Source organism: Artemia franciscana, chromosome 5 (genome assembly GCF_032884065.1).
Source record: "Artemia franciscana chromosome 5, ASM3288406v1, whole genome shotgun sequence".
NCBI classification, from domain to species: domain Eukaryota; kingdom Metazoa; phylum Arthropoda; class Branchiopoda; order Anostraca; family Artemiidae; genus Artemia; species Artemia franciscana.
The window spans coordinates 15,929,460-15,954,967 of NC_088867.1; the positions used below are offsets into that span (position 1 = coordinate 15,929,460).

Consider the following 25,508-nt stretch of genomic DNA (forward strand, 5'->3'; position numbering starts at 1 on the left):
TACATCGTAGGAAACATTTATTCCCTTATACAATACTGACACGTTGACAAATATTAAAACGAGTCTAAATACTGTTACACTTAATGAATTATTTATTTATTCCCCTCAGTATTCACTGGGTTTAAGAAAAACTATTTCTTTAAAAGTCATAAGCTCTTCAACTGTTTCCTAACATTTTTAAGTAGGAAATTTCTGTGGTTTCATAAAATTAAAAAATTTATCAGTCCTCAACTTTCCTTACATTGCATGTCGATTATGCTTAAAAAGTTTTACGAAATTCAAACCAGTTTTCTTCTTCTATCTCAATATTGACATTCGAAAAAATATACGTTCAGTAATTATTTTAATTATTCTTTCAGTTTCAATACCTTAACCTTTCTATTCTATTTTTAAATTCCTTCGGTAATGTCTTCTTATTAACACATTTAATTTAAAATAACAAAATTACCGGTTGAAATAAGTTTTTCTGACCAAAAAAAAAAAACATGAATATTTCTCCAAATAGAGCGTTGTTCCCTCGCTCTAACGCCGATTAAGTATTAAAGAAATAAGGCCCAATGAAAGTATTAGCACAGCTGAATTGGAGAAACAAGGTCACACTTAACTTCTATACATAAAAGGATGGGCATGAATATCAAAATCACAGACAAAGATAACAATTTCCTACCGAAACTTCAGGAATTGTGGCCTAAATAATAAAACTAGCTTATGGACCGCTTTGCGTCTTCTTGTAATTCAGGATTTTCGTTTTTCTGAAGCAACATCAGTATAAACACCAGGGGCAAATAGACTAGGGAATACCTGAATAACTGTCTAGCCTTGGCATTTCCAGGTTTTTGGTAGAACTTATAACCTGAAAAGGAAGTTAATCATCACCATTGTAATTATTATAGCAAAAAAACTAATTTATTTCCATTAATACCATTTCGTCTTTTTGTATTAAAATCGTGACAAAAAGTGAACTGCAATACTAACAAATTCTTAAAAAGTCCTTTCAGAGAGTCATGGAACTTTCACTGGCTATAGAAAAACTAAAAAAAGTAGATACCAAAATCATATCTTTTAGGAAGAAGAGAAGGATAAGCCTGCGAAATACGATTAGAATATTGGAAGCTACATGACGACACTTGTTAAGTATGGTTCTGATTCCTGATCGCTCCAAAAAACGAAAAGGAATTTGCTAGATATTTCCCAGTGAAATTGCATACGGATCGTTTTAAGGACTCGACTGACTGACCGTATCTGAAACAGTAAACTAAACAAAATATGCGGTTCTACCCCACTTTCTAGGGCTATAATGACAGAAAGGACGAGATAGCTAAGACACCTTCTGCGGATGAAGGATAAGAGATTGCCAAATATTGTCCTTTTTGGCCAACCGTCTAGGCCAAATGAACAGCAGGTTTCCCCCGAATTTATTGGGAAGAATTTGTAAGTAAAGATCTAAGGGAAACGCAAACTTCTTGGGAGGGTGTAAAAAGGGGACTTGAATAGATTGGGACGGAGGAAAAGCATGCGTAACTGTGTTGGCCTCAGGCAGCTTGATGCTACAATGAATTACTAGTAGTAGTATGATTCTCAAGGATGGAGACGTAGCATTTTTCAGGGCGCAAACTTCCATATTTATTCAATATAGGCGTATCTTATTCCAGGTCTTGAGCTAAGATTTCTTTCAAGGTTAACCCTCATATTGAGCGGTTTTTCAGCTGAGCTTTAAGTTTAAGGGATTTTCTCGCTATGTTGGAAGATTTTCAATTTTAAGATTTGTAGCTCAGTCAATATTTTAAAATTTACTAGCTCAGTCAATATGCTACTTGACAGATTTGCAAACAAATTACCTTTGGTTGAGCCTATATTAGCTGAAGCTTATGACTTCTAAATATATTAAGTGCTCAGGGGTTAGTCAGACCAAGTCCACAAAAAAAGAAAGGACATAATAGTCTTCATTTTAGTTAACCAAGCATTTAATAAAGAAAGTAATTTTTTATAGGCTTGACAAGAATCGCTTGTAGAATGCTTTTCACTGCATTTCAAAATGTAAAAAGCGATAATGTTTTTGAAGGAGGGATGGGGTTGACATCAAACGATTTTTATTTTTGTATTACATTCGTCTGTTATTATTTTTGGTTAATTTTCGGTTAATAATAGCCCTAGTTAATTCATAAAATTAAAATCTATTTCAATTCTTCAAAACTGAAAACTAAGTAATTATGGAAAGTTGTCTTGACAAGACTTGCCTCTGAAAGGTTTCTATGTCTACCAGTATACCGAAATTGGTACCACGCTCCAAGCATTTGCTTTTCATACCTTCAAAGGCTACGGGCACCACTAGCTGTGAGCTACTACTATTTAAAAAGAATGACTTAATTGGTAATTCCGTTCTTAATGGAAACATTTGATTTTGGGTAATTATAGCACGACAACAAACAAACTCATGTATGATCTTATTTACAATGAAATTTTAAACTATAAACGAAACACACATTGAAGAATCAAATTAAATATGAATTATCGAGTGCTTGATTTTTTATATTTTTTAAAAGATTCAGCTTAAGAAAGTAAACAGAAATTGGAGATTAGGGGGGAAATAAAATCATTACTGAGAGCCAAATTATGTATCTCGTTTTTATTAGCCCATTCCACGACAGCGTTTAATTCATGAGAAGTCGCTGTGTCAACTCATGGTAATGATTTAATTTCTATTCTAGCATACTAAAAGAGGGCTTTTGGAATCCCATGTAGCCCTTTTAAGCTTCAGGAACATTGGCTTGGCGCCAAGGAGTGTTTCAGGAATGACTCTTGCCCGGAATGACAGAAGACCAGGTTAAGTAGAACCTGTCAAGGGACGTGACAACGCTGATTCCGACTGGGACATTCTTCGAAAAACGTCTTACCAAACCAAAGTGACTCGTTAAAGTTACAGAAATTTTTAGAAGTTGTCTAATAGTTGCAAAAATAAGGAAACTTGAAACAGGAAAGGTCCAGAGGCTATTCCCCTGTTTTTTTTTTTTTTTTTTTTTTTTTTTTTTTTTTTTTTTTTTTTTTTAATGTGACTTAGTGAAATTTAAATGACTTTTCGGTAAAATAGTTGGTTAAAATTTTTAATTTACTTAAGAAGTGATTACAAATAGGCAAAACCCTTTTCTGATGGGATCTTCAAGCAGAACTAAGTCCACTGGTTGAGAGTTGATAGCCGAAGACTACGGCCTTCAAATATGATATAAAAAATTTACTGTCCATTAATCAAACTTCATTTCAACATTTTTAGTGATAATGGAAGTGCCATCATTTGTGACCTCCCCAGGCAGCAAGGGGTATAAATCAATACAACAAAAATTCACAATCTTTTCTATAAAAAGTAATTCTAAATGGAAGATTTCGCGGATTCAAACACAGTCCACTGCACTAATCTACCCATTGTGACAAAATGTATCAATGTCAGGGGAATATTACCAGAGCACCGCTGTTAACCTCCTCTGATCAAAAAAATATCGCTACTTTCCTTAGAGAATTATAAAACCGTGTTGTACAGCCTTTTTACCGAGGCTTCTGAAATTACCGAATAACCAATCTGTGTTTTTATGTGGAAACCAGGCGAGGATCGTGATAGGTGATATCCACCTAGAAACGACGATCTCCCTAAATAAATATTAGAGTGTGCCAGCGGATGGGTAGTTCTTTCCTTTTTTCATTGCGAACTTTGCAGCAGTTATTGGATGTTTCCAGAGAAATCGCCTACGGATTGTTCTGGGCACCCGGGTGGCTTGACCGTATCAATACCGCTTTCTAGGGCTATAATGAGAGAAAGGTTGAAACGGCTAGGGAACGTTCTACGGATGAAGGATGACAAAATGCCAAAGATTGTCCTTTTCGGCCAACCGTCAAGGGCTCAACAGAAAGCAGGTCGTCCGTTGTTGGGGTAGGAGGATGTCATAAAGAAAGATGAAAAGGAAATAGGAACTTCCTGTGAGCGTGTAAACAAAGAGTCCTTGAATAGATTGGAATGGAGAAGGGGCTTTCGTACCTGTTTCGGCCTAAGGCGTCTTGGTGCTTCGGCCAGTTGTTAGTAGTAGTATTATTCGACGGATCGTTTTAATCTGGAAAACCTCGGCAGCTCAAAATAAACAAAGAATATGTTCAGCGGGACGGGTTCATCCCATTGAAAAGGTGACTGATTCCGCATTGAAGTCACCTGTAGCATTTCCTAAAATTTGCTCGTTTTTGAGGTTGTGACACTTCTATTTACAAACGAAAAGTTTAATTTGATTATATGCACTAGAATTACACGGACAAGATCGAAATACCAAGAGCAAGATAATTGGCGTTTGTTGCATGACAATGCACTAGGAAACATTGCTGAGATTGTTCGTGACCTTCCAACCAAAAAAAAAAAAAAAATGTCGTGGTACTCGACTACCCGCCCTATTCTCCAGACTTGGGCTCTGGCTATTCACAAAACGAAGACTGGTAATAAAATGAGCGCGTTGCGACCCGATTCAGAATATCCATTCAGATACGACATTGTCTTAGAAGAGCAATGAGACAAAAGATGTTTGCAGCTTTGCTTTACATTCGTTTTCATCAGTATGTAGAATCACAAGGTGACTATTTTGAATAATCTCCAATAAAGCTAATACGTCTTGACAATTCGCCATCTGCTTCGTATTGGTCCTCTTTTCAGCAGGAAAGACATTGTGCCCCCCCCCACCAAAAAAAAGAAAATTATATGCAACCACAGTTTGAAGTTGAAAGATTGTATGAAAAATGATAGTAAGTATTATGTTCTGCACATGGCTCATGGGCTTAGCATATAATTCTTCACACAAATGGCAAAGCACAGTGACAGGCTCGACAAAATAGTCTTTTTTCTGCATAAAGAACAGGAAAACAATAAGAACAAATAAATTACAGGGAATCACTTTGGAGTTTTACATAGCCCAATTTTTCTACAGATGGTTATTTCCTAAATAATGTACTGCTTTTTCGTTGTTTTTCTTGATAAGATGATTTTTATAAACACTAATTTGTTCCCAACTACTGTCTACTATTATTTTGTCTTTCTATATCACATTGTTTCGAATAAAGAAAAACTGTTCTACCACACTTCCATCTTTTTTATTAAAAAAAAAAACAAAAAACAAAAACGCCTTAAACCCTAGCTTTGATTAGTCAGTCACAAGTTTTAAGCTTGAAAACTGAACTTTGGTTAATTCAAGAAATTATGGACATGGCACATAATTGGTACCCAACCCGTACATAATTTTGACTTTATCAATAAGTGTGACAATAAGGTGGTCCTGCCATTATGCGGCCTAGCGGCTTTTTTTCTTTGCTATTCTAATTACTTACGCGTATTTTTTTCTTGGGATTCTATGATTAAATAGCTTTTTATTTAAAGAGGTTTTTCATATATCAATTCGCCATTTGAATTAGTCCATAGTACATAAAACAAACAAATGAAACTTACTAAGGTACACCATAAGACCATTAATCGGAAGTGACGTCAAAGCAAAAGACCAATGAGTAAGTCCCGCTAATGGCATGGAACTGCAAATAGCCAACATACCCAAACTGTAACGTAGTGTCGTGCTGCGGCACAAATCTGTAAATAAAAAATATTAAAATAGTTATATCTATAATTCTAATTCTTTGGCTAAGGGAGTAAGAGGATGCCAGAGAAAGGGAGCACCTAATGCACATTAATTTTCAAAGTATTTATACCTCAAAAATAAACTTTTAATAAAAACTGCTATTTTAAAAAACTGGTACAGCATCAACAAATTTTTCAAACATCCCTAAATTGTTTGACGTCTTGGACAAATAAACGAAAAAAAAACAACAACAAATAATTCAATCGACTCAAAAACTTTTTGACAATTTTATAGCAGTTTTTTTATTATAATTTGGAGTAAACAAAATTTAATATGAAAATGTAAAAGTAACCTGCAGAACTTTTAAAAAGTCACTAAAAATAAACTAAACATTTTCAAAATCAAGACAAAATAGCAAACAAAAACAGTCCAATTTTTTAATAGCAATTTAATCCTAAATTAAATAAAAATTTAGAAATCTTAAAGTAACTAATATAAATCTTTATCGCGGCAGTATAAAATTTACTTAAACAAGTCTGAGTAATTTTGTTCACATTCAGGAAGACAATTCGCCTTTCTAGGCTTTTCTTCATATATATCATGTATATTTTAACTGTTAGTCTTTTCTTTTTCATTGATAAAGTTTTCGGATTTTTTCGTTGATTTCTCAAAATCTTGATTGAAAATTTTACTCTCACTTTTGCTATGTTCTTAATTTTTATATTTTTTAATGAAAAGACAGTATCGTCATAGATATCATAATTAACGATTAATATATCGATATCAATCTATAAAGGTATCATTTATGTGATTTCCTATTGTTAATAATTGTGATAAGTAACAACGATTTAATAGTATTTCAAGAGACTGTTTTAGTAATAAGTAAAAAAAAAAGAAAAAAAAAAAAAATACCTTGTCGACAAACAGACATCATTTTGTATCCAGCATTCCCATAGTCATGCCTTAAGTACCATGAAAGGCTATTAAAATGTGGAAACTGCCACGCATATGTAACTCCAAACAAGAGCAAGCCACCCAAATCTATGGTATTCATACAGCCTGTATACCCCATCAGTGTTGGTAGACTGCCAACTATAATAAATTCGAATTGAAAGAAAAATGATCGGAAAATCACAAAAACTTAGCGAAACATAGAATAAGACCTACAGCCGTTTTTGTGGATAAAAGTATCGCCTTTAAAAATACAGCAATATTCGATTGGTCAGCAGAAATTTGCTAAGAATTTAGTCAGATTGTTCACTTGGTAAAGGGTTTATTGAAATTTTGTTAAATATTTTGATTACTATATTTTTTCATAAACCTAATTTTCATGTAATTTATGGCTACCAGCTTTAAGCAGACTTGGATCAAAATTTACTTGAAAATTATAAGAAAGTCAAGTTTAAAAAAAAAATGAACAAGCAACACCAAGAAACTCTTTAAAATTTTCAAATATACACGTTTTGTCTGCAAATGCACTAAAAGTAACTTTTTTTCTTGTAGTCCAGAAAAATTTAATTTTAAGACAAAAAAAGAAAGCAGAGGGCTGCCACGCCATAGAACTTTGTCCTTGAGTAATTGTAAAACATACAATTACATATTTATACAATAATTCAAACATATAACATGAACATATAATCATATAAACATAAATATGAACACATAATATAATTATATAAATATATAATTAAACATATTTCGAATATGTAATAATTATCTTTAATCTTATAAAATTCGTTTTCCGGGAAGCAGAAAATTTTTCTTTTATCTTTTTAGTACATTCGGCAACAAAATGTTTTGGTTTTTGCTAATATTGGTTTTCTGCTCTTTTAGATCTTGGTAGTTTTTTTAGAAGAAAAAAAAATTTAGCCGTTCCTACTTCACCCCAAGACAGTACTGGGGCTCATACTTTACAGAATTTCGCATAAAAAATTCTAGCCAAAACCACGCCTACCTCAAAACAACCAAAAGCAAAAGCTACTTGGATATGATAAATGCGCTGTAAAAGGTTATTCAATTTTCTGCGCATTTATATGGATCCTCTGAACTAATGGAATCAAATAAAAGCCCTAGGAAAAAACAAAGAAGTATATAATTGAAAAAAGGAGCGTTTTATTTCATCTAAATTGTTGAAGTGGGCCACATGGATTTTTCATTGCTCGACTAAACTACTTCCCATTATTAATTTTGTTCCACATACTTTCAACAAATAAAAGAAAAGCAGGAAAAAAGAAATCAATTTTAGATGACTGAGGAAACGTAGCCCAGTGTAAGAACCAACGCAGTAGTGTTGACTTAGCAATTCAAAGCGACGTATCTCTTCTGTATTTGTTTTGCCGAGCAGTGTAAAGAACAGATGGTTTTAGAAACTCGTAAAAAGACTGCTTTCAATAAAATTCGAAGCATATCAGCAGGAAACCAGCACCTCCCATTACCCTTGGAAACCCCGTTAGCCGTCCTTGACGTCGAATCGAATTTTCAGATAGTAACTTCACTCGAAATGGTCAAAGTCCAAAATACGTGCCTCTAGGGAACTTGAACTGCGCAGCACCATTGTCTAAGGTTCCAAGTTATTCAAATTGTCCGTTCCAAGGAGCGAAATTTATGTTATTCAGTACGAAAACGACTTAAGTCGTTTAAGTCGTTAAGGACTTAGTGCATAAACGAGCTCAGTGCCCTGATTCAGTGAATAAAACGAATTGAGTTCAAAATCGGTGCAAAAACGAGCTTCAGGACTCAAGTGTACAAAACAGTCAAGTGCAAGCTGCAAAATTTAGGCGAGGCACTGCAAAAGTGCGCAAAACTAAGATTCGGTACAAAAATGAGTTAAATCCAGCCTTAAAGCAAAACCAGCTAGGTCCTAACTCGGTGCAGAAATGAGCTAAGTCTCGTCTTGGTAACAACAAACAATGTCATGAACTCGGAGCCAAATCAAACTAAGTCTTGACCCGAATGTAAAAACAGCCAAGTACAAGCTCCACTTACTCCTCTCCTATAGCAGAAGTTTTTTTTACTATTGTTATTGCTATTATTTTTTAGCAGAAAGATAGGTACAGACACTTAGTTTTTGAGGACGGCAGAATCTACACATGAACTTTTACTATGCACAACTGGGGAATTGAAGTTGCTCGGTGACTCCTCCAGTCCCCTTCCCCTCCCTACTGCCAAACTTTTAGCAGAAAGAAAGGCACGAGACCCAATCTTTAACCATACTAATACAAGTATTTTCGACCTCTAAGATTGGAGGCACAAAGGGGCCTGCGCCTCCTCTAATGCCGAACCCACCGCCAATTTTTCAGCGGAAAGGCAGACCAATTCTTTTTTTTCGGTCGGCTTGATACGAGAACGATGGTTTGGTTTAGTCAAATTCGTCCTCTTCTCGGACTTTTGAACAAAAATGCTCAGGTCTACTTAAAAATTAAAGAAAAGGAGCTAAGGAGAGGGAGGGGACCAAATTTTAGAGGCATAGGGCACTTTCAAGTCCCACCTACTTTTCGTATGAAAGTATCCGAGCCCACTTAAATCATGGGGACAGATCGATAAAATCAAGGAAACTTTCCCCAAAAAAAAACTTATACCACCGGCTCTTTCCGATCGAGACACTAACAGGCTGTAAAATTTCAAAAACTATTGATTCCTATAATTATACAACTTTCAAGCCCTCTGGTGTTTCGGTTGTAAAGGTCAGCAATACAAAATTTCTTTGGCAAAGTATTTATTTTTCAATATTATAATGAAAAAAGAAAAGCTTTCGAAATCTACTTTGTTTTCAGTAAAATACAAGTCTAACACTGACCTTTAGGGGGTTTGAGAGGGTAGCAGTCCTACTTTAATTTGAAATTTGTTTTAAATTTAAATGAATTGTTCATTTTGATTTTTGTTTCTTTTTGGTCTTATTTATTCGCAATAATTTCTGTTCATCATACGTTTGACAAGTAATCTTAATTTCTGTTTATCTTTAATCTTTTCATTCATAGTAATATTTGACAATTTTAGTTTTGGTTTATTACATCACCTTATTTCTGCTCGTTTTAGGTTCTCATATCACTCATTAACTATTTTTGAAATCTTATCTCGTAAGGCTGTTACATCGAACTTATTCACGGTAATTTTCGTTCATATAATTTTAGTTTCATGGTTCGTTGTAATTCCGTTGATTTTTTGATTTATATTGATTTATGCTTATTTTGAGTTTCAAATTCGCTCAAAACTCTTAATAGATTCTTCTTTCTTGGAAAATGTTTCGCGCGATCTCATCATCAGAATCAGCTTCCTGGCCTTGAGGCGGGTTGCTAAAGCTGAGATCAAACCCCTGGTCACATATTACCAAGCAGAGATCAACCCGAATACGCCACCACAGGAAAGAAGGTAAGGATATTAATCAATGGTTACCAAAACACGACTTGGCCTTACATCCTTACGAACTTACCTACAGATCCTACCCATGTATTATATATTGTTATTCTTTTCATTGGAGTATAGGCGCCAACGTACAGAAGCCACGTTAGAGCACCAATAGAACAGGTGAGGGGGTTAACACCTGCATATAGAACGGAAAGGCCGGCTGCACCAGTGACTGCACCAAAGACGGCAGCATGTTTCGGGCTAAAAAGAAAAGAATATTGTCAAACTCTAAATTTTTCAGACATTATCATATACCTGACAAAGGGTGCACGTCGCGTCGAGTGATTATAAATATTGTGAAAAAAGGCGGGGCTTCGTGTCATTAATCTGTTTTTAATTAGCATTAATGACGGTCTGGACGTGGAGCGTCCCGTTTAAGGGCGTAATTTGAAAATTCAAAAAATTAATAACTATAGGCTAATCCAACAACAATGAAATGCAAGGACTTTTGCAGTCAAGAAGCTAATCAGCTTTTATTAATCATGACTTTTGAAGTTTAAATTGCTCTGAAAGCATCAATGAGAATATACATTTCTCAAGATCCTCAAGTGTGTCAGTTTCAATATTCTATACACAGAATTCTATTAAATTTCTATTTGGTTAAGGCTTAATATTACCAACCCATTTTTAATTGAACTCCTAATTAGAACCAGAATTCGTTAATTATTCTATAAAACAGAACAGATAGGTTCTAAATGTTCAGAACTTAAATTTCTTAAAATTTGGCGATATAAAACAGATGTAAGCAAAAAATTAACCATCATTAATTATGAGAGCGATGTAGAAAGCATCCAAAATTAATTCTGGGTATAATTGTTTACATTAATTTGAAACCTTTTTGAAAGTAAAACTGGCTTTTAATAAGGGGCCAGATTTCTGACATCCAATAGGTTTATTTCTTCTGATCGAAGTTCACGAAGATGAAACAAATTCGTGCAAATTTTACAGATATATGTTACACAGTTTTAGGAGATTGAGTTTTGTACACTTTAAATCTCTACGTCATTCTTTCGTATCAGAATGGATACCATACCAGACCTGGTATCGAAAGGAAAATTCCTTTCTTTGCAGTTGACATTTTTTGGCTCCAGTATGTGATAGGCTTGATATCAAACCAATTGTACTGATTGTCCGATAAAGCTCCTTGGATAATTACTTTGTTAATACTTTATAGATTACTTTTAGGCGTCAACAAACAGCAATTAGCGAGGGTGTATTAGACTATTTAAAAACAAGTAAATACATCACGTTAGATAGTTGAATTGACTATTAATACATTTTCTGCAAAAAAAAAATTGATTATATCTAATTCAGTACTCTAACTGGACGTTAATACTTTGGGTCCACTAATAAAGTGTGGCCCGTATCGTTGAAGTCCCTGAAATGTTGCTTTTTAGGTCTAAATAAAAGCTATAATCAAAATGCATACAAAAAACTTCCTATACATACACAGAAACCACCCAAAAAGTTCAACTAAACGAAGGGTTTAAGAAATTATACAAAAATCTCAAAATTTTGAGATGAGCGCGGGTAAAAAGCGACCCAAGCGACTGTCTTAAAAAGCTCCGAGACCATTTTTTCTGCGTATCTCACCCTAACACAAAGTTATGTGTTAATTTATCACACAAAAGCAGCTTTTACTTTGAATCACGACATTATATTTAGGCATCAAGCCAGTTCAACGATGGAGGTAATTACTATTCCTAAACAGAGCCAACTTAGTTCATTAAAGGCTTAGCAATTTTTTTTTTGCCACAGCCATAACTTCATTCAATTTTAACTTTGCCTGTCTACATTTACTAGATATGGTGTTCAATTCATTGTTTCCACCGACGAGAATGTCAACTAACAAAAAAGATGACAGAAAATATGCAATTTTTTATGTCATCAAAAGACACATCTATGTCATTGGAGAATGAATTGAGCTCTGTACTGTCAAAATAAAAATGAATCGAGCACACAAACGCTCTGTTTTGTTGACATCCTGGTGCGAATAAAACAAACGAGGCTCACATTATTAATCCAGTAAGATAGAGCTTACAAAGAAACATTGTAATTTCTCTAAACTGTTTTCCTTCGCCCTGAAATTTTTTTTAGGTACAATAATAAACTCTAAAATATTAAAAAGTGACATAATATTAGTGAAGGTGATCCAGATCAAAGATTTCAGACATCAATTACTAACATCTACTCATTAAAAGTAATTACTACAGATTAAAATTAACACCATTCATTAATTAAATTATTAATTATTTCATCCAGCTAAAGAAACAACTTAAGTAAGGTGTTTCTGCTTATATTCCAACTGAGAACAGGATTTTCTCTAAGATATGAGTTTGAAGGACTAATGTAAGAATTTAGCCCTTTTTATTGAAGGTACCATAATACTACGACATGATTGGTCAAAGATCAGTCCTTTTTAGTACCGCCAATTTAGGTAGGAAGACATTTAAAAATTTAAGACTACATTTTTGAACTTTATCTTAGTATAGCTTTAATTTAGTTTAATTTTTGGTTTTGTTTTCTTCTCTCCAGTAAGATTCAGAAAATGACACATTTTACGTTTATAGCAATAGCCTAGTGGAGCTCATTGGCTCTATTCCAAATGATGGCTATTTATTTCCAACTTTGTAACAACATTAATTACCCTTTATTCCAAAACATGCAACAATTGATCTTTTAAGTTACATATACAAACCTAATAAGGTTTCTAACAAGGAGTCTGTTCTTAGTTCTTCCCATTTTAGCATCATAAGGAATCTCAATAATCTGATTAAAGGCATGTGAAGACATAGAGGTCAATCCAGTTCCTATAGCACACACCGTCATTAATTTATAATCTATTGCAGCCGGTGCCATTAGGTATCCAGCAGCAGATGAAAACATAACTAGTGCTGCAACATAAAGAAAACAAAAATCAGACTATAAAAAAGATATATAAAGCATAGGTTAGAGTCAAATGGTTTGGTATAGATCATGAAGTTTAAGAAGTGCCCAGTGGAGTGCAACGAAATAATAAATTATGCACAAAATAAATAATAAAAAATACATATAATAATAAAAAATACATTTTTATAAATTATATTTATAAAAATATATTTTTATTATATAATATATTTTTATTATAAATAATAAAAAAATACATTGTGGTAAATTGCATTTACCACACATCATTATTAATACTTGAAATTGATCGGGCAATTTGAGAAATTTTTTATTCATATTTGAGAATTTCTATTGCAAATCTTTATTCCGTACAAATACATATACAAACAAAATATACACATGCACACGAATGACAATAGTGCCTAGCAAAGAACTAGTTACTGATTGGCCAGCAAGAATGACACACCACACGCAGGTTACCAAACCGCTGTCAATTAATTAAAGCAACTCGAGAAATAATGGCAGTGTTTATAATAACCGGGCAATATGATAAATTACCCTAAATTGTCGTAGACATACACAAAGTTATGACATTGCCTGACGGTACTGGTCTTTATTTATAATGAACTAGTATTATGAAAATTTTGTGAATAATCAAATTGACAGCAACACATATCTAACAAATGCGAATATTTAACAAAACTAATGTTGTTGTACATATGTATGTATTGACAGCATGCATTATAAGCATGTTGCCAAATTTCTGTCAATTAACTAAAGCAATTTGAGAAATAATACCAGTATTTATAATAGCCAGACAATTTGATAAATTACCCTGAATTGTCAAGGACAAATACAAAATTATGACATTGCCTGATTGTATTGGTCTTTATTTTTAATGATAGAGAATTTAAAAAATTATCCTGAACAATAAAATTGACCACAACATATGCACAGATAAATATAAATTTTAATAAAACGAATTAAACAATATACAAGATCAGTAAGCAAATAGCCTTTGACCTGTTAACATTACAACTGGTTTGGATTGAAGCAAATTGTTTATTAAGGCACCAGCTTTCGTTATTGGTAAGTCAAATTCTTTCATTTTTCAGACAAAAAGATACTTAATATACCAAACCTTCACTGCCTGATCCTATACCCAATACACCAAAAAAGGATGCACCCCATACAGTCAGGAAACTATCAAATCAGAAGTCTTGTATATATGATATATATCATATATATACATTAGAGAGAGGGGATAATAATGGCTTTAAGGCTACTACACAAATAACTTAAGACACAATTTTCCCAATATTTTGAGATTGTTCATGCTAGTCATTACATTTGTGATGTTGTCAGTTGTGATGGACAATTTAATCCGTCTTAATTATTGCCATTCCTATTCTGTATCAAAGGATATGCATGGGAAAAGAACTAACTAAGTAAAAAGTAAAGAACCATAGACATACCAAGGTCTTAAAACTGGAGAACGGAAGGGAGAGTAAATTTTGTATCACATCTATTCTTAGTTATAAGGGAAGGGATAAAAATAAATGAATGATGACCCTAGCTACAAATTTTGGCTTGGCTTGTTTTGAATGTCCTTGCTTAAGAGGGCTTATCAACCCGTTTGTACACGGCTTAGACACTTAGTGCAGTGTCTGCTTTTGATTTATTTTGCTTACTTTATATATGCTAGCCTATTATCGACTGAGCCCCCCCCCCTGCTTGTATTTGTATCATTTGCTTAACTTTAGTGCTTTAGGTGTTTATTTTATATCTATTTGTATTTTATTCTATTTGTTATGACTGACAGGACAGTTAGTAGTTCTGTTATCCCTGATCTCAATAATTGTCGTGTAAGAATTTTAGCCCTAGGAGTAGAAGGTCCAAATGAGACCAATAAACCCCTGAAATTTGGAAGTAAAACAGTTATTGCAAAAAAAAAACTGTTAGAACAACTCCAAAAACATGAGCATAGGAGCCATTATGGCTCAATGCTAGAAAAAACTTGGACCAGATGGCTCTATTATCATAATAGCTGTGAATCGATCAATAACTACTGCTATACTTTCTATCTCAGATATAGCAGTGAATGGTTGTAAGCAAAAGTTTGTGCTCAGTCCTAGTTCCAACCCAAATTCAATCAGAAGCAGAAAAGGTATTGTATTCATCCCATCTGAGGAGGTCACCAATATGGCTTATTTTATAAGAGAGGTCCCAGGTGATGATAGAATCCAAAATCGGCAATGGCCTTCAAAAATACATGTCCTATGGTTATCCCTTTTGTTTGCACCTTCGATCGGGATGTTTAGTTTCCAAGACAATAAAGGAAGAGCAGGTACTGAAGTACCAAGATTGTAACGGAAAGCCTGCTTCTAACTCCAAGGAGTGTCCAATTCTCATGAAAAAAAGAAGCTATTATTACTTACTCATTCACCAATGATGTGCCAATGAGGACTGCTGGCGAGGTCTCGAAGAAGGGATTTCCAACTCACACACAACATGTCCTTATGGTATATACAGACTCTTTCCCTCCCTGACCCCTAATCAACCTCCAGTTGAAGAACTCAACATGAAGTAGAAGACCATGTTTGAAGGTGTTGCAAAGCAGATCTCTAATCCAACCCAGGTTTTAATATCATATTGCAAACTGATTACTCTGTTATCACCAAAACATTTTGAAAATGCAGCCTGCAGCCTGATCGTTTGAAACCCTAAATAGAGGAGGTTCAAGCCTTCCCCAAATTTCAGCAATTACCAGCAGCCCTGGCAAAGCAAAAAATAATCATAAAGGAATGGAGTCTATACCTAGCCCAGAAGGTGCTATAACTAGGCTACAGAGACCCAGGTTCTCCGCTTCTCAGTGTTTTATTTTTTTATATTTGGATTTAGGAGACAGGTTACAAGTTATCTGTATTATTTTATTAAAATTGTTTTGTAAATGAATTAAAAATTGCTGCTCGATAAAGCAAAATTTCATTATTGTGGTTCCTATTTGTAAATGTAGGCACTTGTTGCAGGTGAGTACACTTACAAATAGCAAGATATGTGGTAGATGGCCCCATTTTATTTTAATCTAGATGGCCCAGACACCCCGCCCCCCTCCATACAATTTTATTTCAGAGTTATCCTATTTACTGTTTTGTTTATTGTATTATCCTCATTTTACCTGCTAAAATTTTTTACATCTGGAAGTATGTGACAGGTTCTAATGTAAGACTGCATTATTTATTATAATTGTGTATATTATAATAAATAAAAATATATAAATTTTAATTGCTGTATTCCTGCATAGTTGCACTATTTTGATTTCTGTTAGTGAAAGTAATTGATGAATAAAAAAAACTTCTTTTTTTTACAAAATGACCAAAACATTCGGGGGGGGGGGTATCTCCCTCCCCCCGTACGTGAAAGCCCTGGTGGTGAGCCCTTTGGCTCTCAATGCACACAATGTACCATTGTAATAGAGGCCCTTCTTAGGTAGCTTGAGGTAATCCAGTACAGTAAGCATTTCCAATGGATCAGGTCTTTGTAAAATTTATAATATTCTACAAACATTGGAAATAAGTTGGAATAGCTATTTTTTTTTTAAATAATAGAACCGATTGTAGAGTTTCAAGTTAGGATGAGCACATACATAATATGGTTCCTACTGCACAGATGTTAAAGTGCCAAAGACTGTCTTCTATTCAGTTTCTGATTTTCTCTCAGTAAGTCTCCAATTAGCAATAGAGTGTGAGATATATTACAATATGTGTTACCCCATTTACACTGTCTTGAAAGTAGAATCATTTTTTTTTTATTGAGTTTTTTTCTTCTAACTTTTTCTTTGCTCTTCTTCTATTTGTTCTAATTTGCTATTTACCTTTTTGGCACCAGTGGGTTTAGAAAAAAATGCATTAAGTATATCAGAGTTCGAATGTTGAGGGAGTTCAAGAAAAACATAAACACTCAGAATACCAGGCACAGCAGGTGTACATTTCGCTTCATATTTCAGTGGAAGTTATTTTTCTTTATTTGAGCACTAATTTTGACACCTGTCATATTTGCACTGACCAAATTCTGTATGAAAAACTAAAGAAAAACAAAATCTAGTTCTGGGCTTTGAGAGTCCTGGGTATTTTCAACATACATTCTAACAAGCACTCATGCATCTCTTTGTGTACAGATAACATGGCCTCCTTTAAACAACTACGAAAATGCTACTTTAGTTTTGAATCTGCAATTTAATCAATCTGTACTATCTATCTATCTATCTAACTATCTATCTATGCTGCCAGTCAGTGAAATACTTAATCCTGTTGGCCAGTCTGCAAATGAAAGAAGGTGTAGAACACTAACCTAAATTCGAAAAATTTACTACCCTTCACTAATAATACACTTACAATCTAACATTACACATTGCTACATATTTGAAACCAAACATACTCACAGGTAAGTCTTGCTTTCCCTAAGGACAGATAATGCAGAGGAAGTTTTGCAAAGTCAATTGGCTTCAGTTCAACTTTTGGCAGATTACTTTTGTGTTCAAGAGGACATGGTGCCAATTCCTTTTTTGTTTCAGCATCGAGTTTTAAAATCTTTTCGGCAAGAGTAGATCCATTTTCTTCTTTTGATTCTATAAAATCATTTACTGTTTCATTTTTATGTAATTTATAAAAAGTACACAGTTCTCTTGAGCCATATTGTCCAAGCTTTGCAGAACAAACGCCTGGTCGAGTCAGAAGAAGGGTTGCCATTCCTATAGAAAAAAGGATGTATGAACAAAACAAAGAAAACCAAAATTATCATTAAACTTGACACAAATCAAACACCAAATTACTGTATAAAACAAAAGACAAAAGAGTTACAACAATTAATAATTGGGTAAATTTAATGAATCCAATTTCTGAACCTTAGCCAATTAATCCTAGTGTCCTGACTAAGATAATTCAAACTTTTGAGAGGTGGGAGGATGCACCAGCAAAAATCAGATTGTAGACACTTGAGTTTGTATTCAGATAATGCAGTGTCGCTTTTAGTGTCTCTAAGTTCAATAGTTCTACTCTTGATGATAACTTGAGGAACAAAGACTAAGAATAGATTTATTACTGCTTTTTGGAAAGATTCAATGTTAATACATTACTACTTAGTTATGCCAAGATGCTAGACAGGACCAGCATATTTAAGATTAAGCCAAGTGTAATAATAGTATTTTGTAATTAAATTTTTCAACAAAAATGACAAATCCTTTATAAGAAAAAAAAAACACACACACACACAAAACTCTTATATGCTTTATGAATGTTTAATGGTGAAAGTAAAAATAGTTCAGTTCAATGACAAATTTTCAGCAGCTTCTAAAACACTTTCATATAAAATTTGCTTATTTTTTGCTTCTAGGTTTAACATATGAAATGTTTACTAACATGGTGGAAGGGGTGACTTGAAATTTAAAGAGGTTCTCTGAGGGGGGGGGGTCTGCACCTCCTACCTGTTGAAGAATCTGACAGAATTTTGACTAGATACAAATTCCTGGTGAAAATAATTTTAATGGAATGAAAACTCAGCCTGCTGTTTGGCTTGTAAAGCTTTCTTCTGAATGTTCCTGCTAAGTTTCTTAAAGGTTTGATTGCTCCTAAAAGCAACTTTTTAAAACATTTTTTTTTTCTCTTTCTCTTCCATTTATATTTTCAGCATTTCATCTTTCATAGATTGTTTCAGTTTGAAATGCATAAATTGTCCCCTCAGGGACATGTGTATTTGAACAAGTCATGTTACATTCTTTTCATCCAAGACTGATCTACACCTACTTAGAAGTTAAGTTAGTTCAATAATGAGATTCCAAAGGCCTTGTAACACTTTACACCTGTGTTATATGAGGCGTGTTTTTTAATTAAGGTCTGTTTGAACATAAGTACACAACAAAAGACTATTTCAAAAAAGTAAATTTATTTTCAGAAATTGCTAACTTCATTCTATTCTTCAACATAGTTACCAAGTTTTTTTTTAAAACACTTATCATGCTTCTCAACTGATTTTAAAGTAAAGTCTTTACAAGGACTTGCTGCCAGCTCCAGTAACAAAGAGTTCACTGTTGTTTTCATGTCATTGTCATCTTTTTAATGGTTGCCAGTGAGGTGGCAACAGGTTGAACAGGAGAAAAAACGTGGGTTTTGCATATCATACCCAAACCAAGGCAACAGAACATGAAATAGAAACCCACACACTCTGCTGAAAATTTGGCGTTGGTGTTTGGGAATAGGTATGGTATTTTTTGGGTCAACTTCTTGCAATTGAGGAACCACTACCAATGCAAAAGCATACTGCCTAACCATCAGAAAGCTCTGCAGAGCAATAGAAAAAATGGCTTGCTGACAAAGGAAATGGTCCTTCTTCATGACAATGCAAGACCTCACACTGCTGGTAAAACCCATAATTTGTTTGAAAGTTTTGGCTTGGAAGTTTTAGATCACTCCCAATACAGTCCTGATTTTGTGCTGGGTGATTATCATTTGTTTCTCCACCTCAAGCAATATCTCAGTGGCAAACAATACAATGATGAGGAAAACACAAAAACAGAAGTGAATTCCTGGTTAGCGGAACAGGTGGCAAGTTTTCATACAAAGGTTACTTTGAAATTAGTAGAGAGGTATGATCAGTGTTCCAACAAACTTGGCAACTATGCTGTTAAATAGAGTGAAGTATGTACTTTTTGTAAATAAATTTACTTTTTTACAGCATTGTAACAGCTTACAGCTAAAATTTACAGCTATGATTTACTGATTTTCATTAGAAGGGTAATTTTTATATTTTTCAGTTTTCTTTCCATACTCCTCTGTGTACATCTTTTGTATGTAAAGAGGGCATGAATAAATTATTATTATTATTATTGTGTACTTATGATCAAATGAACCATAATTAAAACACACCCTCATATTTATGTAGATATCTAATACCAATGTCCTATGAAGTGTTGCAGTTGCAACAACTGTGATGCTAAAATTTGCAGCTCTGGAACAGCAGATATAATTATGCTCAATGAAAAACAAAGCTACAGATTCCATTCTGTGCTTTTCATTAACTTCTACAACCAACATAGCATTTCGTATGCTATTACTACAAGTACAAAGCCATTACAGCACCCAGAGGCTACTAAAGCTAGACTTACTTCACCACAAACTGTTCAAAGAATTACTCTTTATTCCCTGCCAAGAAGTTCTAGTTTCTTTTAAAAAACCTTCCTTAAGACCTTTTCACATCTTATTTGAGAACAATCCAGTTTGGCAGCTCCACAAAGAAACAGGGTTGCCAACTATTGATGCAAAAAAGAGATGAAATCTGAGCCAAAAAAGAGTGCAAGTTGTTAAAAAAGAGAGTAAGTCAAAAATTTTCATGTGCAGTTTCCTCCCCTTACACTGCTCTGACCACTCTTAATCCATTTACAAATATTTATCAGTTATCCTTTGATCAATAAATTTATTACCTTTAAATTTTCAAACATATTTAAAATAAATTTAGGAGGACTCCCTACTTAAATCAACCTCAAAATAATGGGTAAGATAATGATTATCATTCTTTTTTTTAGCTCAAAAGATAATCCTCTGCTAGAAATTTGCAGGTGTTTATTTTGATTGATTGGATTTTTAAAGTTTTACCTTACCTTAAAGGTTTTGTCTCCATTTTATCTAAATATTTCGAAAGGAAGAAAAGAGGTCCAAGTAACTTGTCATGAACTAGCTGACTTCACTGTAGTCAAGTCAAGTACTATTTTTTATTTTGCTTAATACTTTTTCTATCATAATTTCATAAAAGAGTGCAAAGAGCAAGTAATGGGCAAAAAGATTGCAAATCCAGTCTGTGGTGTGAATGAGTGCACTGAAAAAAAAGAGTGCACTTCACACAGAAAGTGTGCAAGTTGGCAACCCTGCAAAGGAGAATAAAATAAAACTAATATCATTTGAGTTCTTATTTTATGCTCTTTTCAAGTATCATACTTATATTTTTCACAATGTACTCTACCCCTGTGATAGTCCCTGGTATAGTTTTACAATATATTCAAAACTAAAAGTAGACACTAAAACAATGAAATTCTTACTTCATGGTATGCAGCATATTTCTATCCATCAGAATATAATGTTCCCTCTCTTTATTATGCACATTTTTTAATCATTCCAAATAATATTTCATCCATAATTTGAATAAAACCACTCAGCCAAAATTGGATTTCATGAAGTCAAGACTAGAGTTACCCATTACACAATACACCAGAAGATGAAATACAATAAAAAAATATATTATTAAGGCTATATGAGGAACCATCAGAGGGGGGGGGGTAAAGAGTTAGAAACAAAACATGATGCCTGAAAGAATATAAAATAAGGAATCTAATAGTATTATTTTTATTGCATTAAGATGTTTCCTTCTGTAGAAGTACCAAACTTGAACAGGTAAGTGTGTAGTGTAGCAGCTCTACAGAAGGAAATATGCTAAAATAAAGAGATGCATTTTTAGATTGCCAAATCTACCATCTTTCTCATGGTTGTAAGTGGCTTTTTTGACAATTCATTCCTGGCCTTTCCCTCCCCCTCAGGGTCTTGTATATAGCTCTAGGCTATACAAACAAGAGCTAAGAGCTCATATGGCACTTGTGACGAGGTTGGAAGAGCCAACAGCCAAGAGCTCAAATGGTAGGAGCTGTAGTAAAATTCTAAGAATCAATAGATTGCTTTAAAAGGAAAATCAGAGGCTTAATACCAGTTGGGATTTAAAATAAGAGCTCTGAGTCACGAGGTCCTTCTAAATATCAAAATTCATTAAGATCTGATCAGCCACTTGGAAGTTAAAAATACCTCAATTTTTCTAATTTTTCCTCTCCATTCAGCCCTCCAAACGGTCAAATCAGGGAAAACAACTTCATCAAGTCAATCTGTGCAGCTCCCTGACACGCCTACCAATTTTCATCATCCTAGCACATCCAGAAGCACCAAACTCACCTAAGTACTGAACCCCGCCTTCTAACTCCTCCAAAGAGAGCAGATCCAGTCCAGTTATGTCAATCATGCATCTATGACATTTATAAGCGTTTTCTAAGATTTCCGGTTTCCCCCTCCAACTCCCCCCAATGTCAACAGATCTGGTCGGGATTTGAAATAAGAGCTCTGAGACATGATTTCCTTTTAAATATCATATTTCGTTAAGATTTGGTAGTCCATTCTTAAGTTAAAAATACCTCAATTTTTCTAATTTTTCCAAATTAACAACCCTCAGCTCCCCCAAAGAGAATGGATCCATACCAATTGTGTCAATCTTGTATCTATAACTTGTGCTTATTCTTCCTATTCAATGTCAACATATCTGGCTGGGATTTAAAATGAGATTTCTGAAGCACAAGATCCTTCTAGATACCAAATTTCAGTAAGATCTGATCATCCATTTATAAGTTACAAATACCTCATTTTTTCTAATCTTCCAAATTACTCCCCCCCCCCAATTCCACCAAAGAGAGAGGATCTGGTCCAGTTATGTCAGTCACCCATCTTGGACTTGTGCTTATTCTTTCCACCAAGTTTTATCCTGATCTCTCCACTTTAAGCATTTTCCAAGATTTCCATTCCCCCCCCCCCCGATGACGCTGGATCCATTCAGGATTTAAATTTAGAGATCTGAGTTTCAAGGTCCTTCTAAATATGAAATTTCATTAAGATACAATCACTCTTTTGTAAGTTAAAAATACCTCATTTACTCTAATTTTTTAGAATGAACCCTCCCTTCAACTCTCCAAAAGAAAGCAGATCCGTTCTGGTTATGTAAATCCTGTATCTAGGACTTGTACTTATTTTCCCCACAAAGTTTCATCCCAATCCCTCCACTCTAAGTGTTTTCTTAGATTTTAAGTTCTCCCCCCCCCAACTTTCCCTTCACCAGATCCAGTTGGGACTTAAAATAAGAGCTCTGAGACATGATATCCTTCCCAACATCAAATTTCATTAAGATCCAATCACTACTTTGTATGTTAAAAATACCTCATTTTTCTAATTTTTCAGATTTAACACCCCCCTCCAACTCCCACAAAGACAGCGAATCCATTAAGGTTATGTCAATCATGTATCTAGGACTTGTGCTTATTTTTCTCACCAAGTTTCGTCCCAATCCCTCCACTCTAAGCATTTTCCAAGATTTTAGGTTCCCCCCCCCCAATGTCACTGGATCCAGTTGGGATTTAAAATAAGAGCTCTGAGCCACGATATCTTTCCAAACTTCAAATTTCATTAAGATCCAATCACCCTTTGTAAGTTAAAAATACCTGATTTTTTCTAATTTTTCAGAATTAACCCCCCCCCCCCCCAACTCCCCCAAACAGAGCAGATCCGTTCTGGTTATGCCAAGCATATATCTAGGACTTCTGCTTATATTTCCCAACAAATTTCATCCTGATCCCTCCACTCTAAGCATTTTCCAAGATTTTAGGCTTCCTTCTCTAACTCCCCCCAATGTCATCAGATCTGGTCAAGATTTAAAATGAGAGCTCTGAGACACAATATCCTTCCAAACATCAAATTTCATTATGATCCCATCATCTGTTCATAAGTTAAAAATACTTCATTTTTCTATTTTTTCTGAATTAACAGGCCCCCCACTCCCCCCTCCAGATGGTCAAATCAGGAAACCAACTATTTTTAATTCAATCTGGCCTGGTCCCTGATACACCTGCCAAATTTCATTGTCATAGCTTACTTGAAGTGCCTAAAGTAGCAAAACCAGGACAGACCAACAGAATTTGTGATTGCTATATGTCACTTGGTTAATACCAAATGCCATAAAAACTAACATAAAATATAAATGCTACCATTAAATTCCTTATTTTATAATCCTTTTCAACATAATTATTATTACCCTGATTAATCACCCAATCCTCCCCCTTAATCATACATATATGGCCCTAATAATATATTTTGTTGTAGTTATTTCTGTTGTTTAATCTGTTGTAAAGCTGGTTATGCTGTGTAGACACTAAAATATATAATTTAGTCTCAGTGACTATGTTCAACATGGCAATTTGATTAATGTAAATATGCTGTATATTATCAAACAGTTCATGGCAACAAACTGTAAGTAAGGAGCAACATGGCTCATTAATAACCAAAACTATGTTTATATGTTGTTTTTTACCCAAGGGTGATTCTATTGAGGTGATGGTCCCAGAACATTTGGAGATGGCTCATTTGAATGGCAATTAAAAGTTCTAGTGCTTATTTCATCAAAAATATTAGTGGGCAACTAGGCTACTCCTGCACCCTTCTTCCTAAACTTGTATAGTCAAAACTCTGGGATAGTCATTTTGTTCAGTATACACTAGGTGAAAAGTCACAAAACTATGCCTTTGGAAATAACATAGCCCCCACCTACCCCTGGGGATATGTCTAAGCTATAAAATTTGCCCATTGTTTATGTATATTACTTGTTATTAGGAAGTAGCCTGTAGATGTTTTCAATTTATAGCCTATCACCAATTCTGGGCTTAGACCACCTTGGTACTTTTTTTTTCCAAGACCACACTACCTTTTTGTGACAAACCAATAAAGTTCAAATAGGGAAAGGTCCCTTTACTAGATAGTGAAAAACATATGCAAAAGTTCTATATTTTTTTGCATCAAAAAATTAAGAACTCTTTTTAGGTCAATACTGGTATTACTGGAACAATTGTTTTAGTTCATGAAACTATTGTTAATAGATGCATTCTGACTTTTTGAACATCTTTTCTCTCTTGCAAAACTACCTCAAACTCACTATTATGGAGTTATTATATATTTGCACATTAGGGGCGGGTAAAGCATAGCATATATTAAATACAGCAATGGTTAATTTACATATTTAATATATGCTATGCTTTACCATAACATCCTAATGTGCAAACATATAGCTCAAATTTGTTTCTAAACTATTATAGATTCACAATTTCAAATATCCAATCAACAAAAACGGAAATGATTGCAATTCTGTATGTATTAATACAAGAATATTTGGGCTGGAATAACTCCATAATGGTGAGTTTGTGGTAGTTTTGCAAGAGAGAAAAGATGTTCAGAAAGTCAAAATGCAGCTATTAACAATAGCTTCATGACCCCAAACAATTTTTCCAGTAATACCAACATAAACCCTCTTGTATATGTTTTCACTGCCTAATAAAAGTATCTATCTCTATTGGAACTTTTATTTGATCATTATACCCTACCACCTATGCTATTTGATTTGTAATGATGTAACTGAATATTGCCCCTCTCCACCATTATGTGTATTCTGAAGCAGTATAGATTTTTGGTGTATCCATTCTGAACTTCAAATTATTTTAGCTTATTTCATGTATGATAGACTAAACTACAAACTAACCTGGATCTCACTCTGGCATAGAAAAATATGAGCTCTTCTCAGCTCCTAAACCTAAGCTCATTTAATTATATCCTAAAAGTTTGAAAATGATTTTACAGTACAAATTAATATAGAATGACAATCAATACGAACAATTGCCTGAATTCATTTGAATAAAAAAAAAACCTGCTTTTCAGTGTTTATATAATTCGCGGCAGCATATGCGTTTTTTTCTAACACTAAACAGGTATGTGACCTGAGCAGCGTTTT

The 25,508-nt window shown here is 34.0% G+C and overlaps 1 protein-coding gene across 4 annotated transcripts; it reads right to left on the reverse strand.

Moving 5' to 3' along the window:
• Nucleotides 1–25,508, reverse strand: LOC136027019 (protoheme IX farnesyltransferase, mitochondrial-like). Of its 4 annotated transcripts, none has more exons than XM_065703922.1 (7): nucleotides 25,429–25,508; nucleotides 17,323–17,631; nucleotides 12,694–12,889; nucleotides 10,021–10,196; nucleotides 6,504–6,683; nucleotides 5,468–5,602; nucleotides 1–853 (listed from the first exon to the last, which is right to left on the reverse strand). In XM_065703922.1, the coding sequence occupies exons 2-7, from the start codon at nucleotides 17,627–17,629 to the stop codon at nucleotides 702–704; spliced, it is 1,146 nt and encodes a 381-aa protein (XP_065559994.1). In that variant the 5' UTR covers nucleotides 17,630–17,631; nucleotides 25,429–25,508; the 3' UTR covers nucleotides 1–701. The 4 variants fall into 4 exon arrangements, with proteins under 4 accessions (XP_065559994.1, XP_065559993.1, XP_065559996.1 ...); XM_065703921.1 differs by having other exon boundaries at nucleotides 25,392–25,472; XM_065703924.1 differs by having other exon boundaries at nucleotides 25,425–25,441.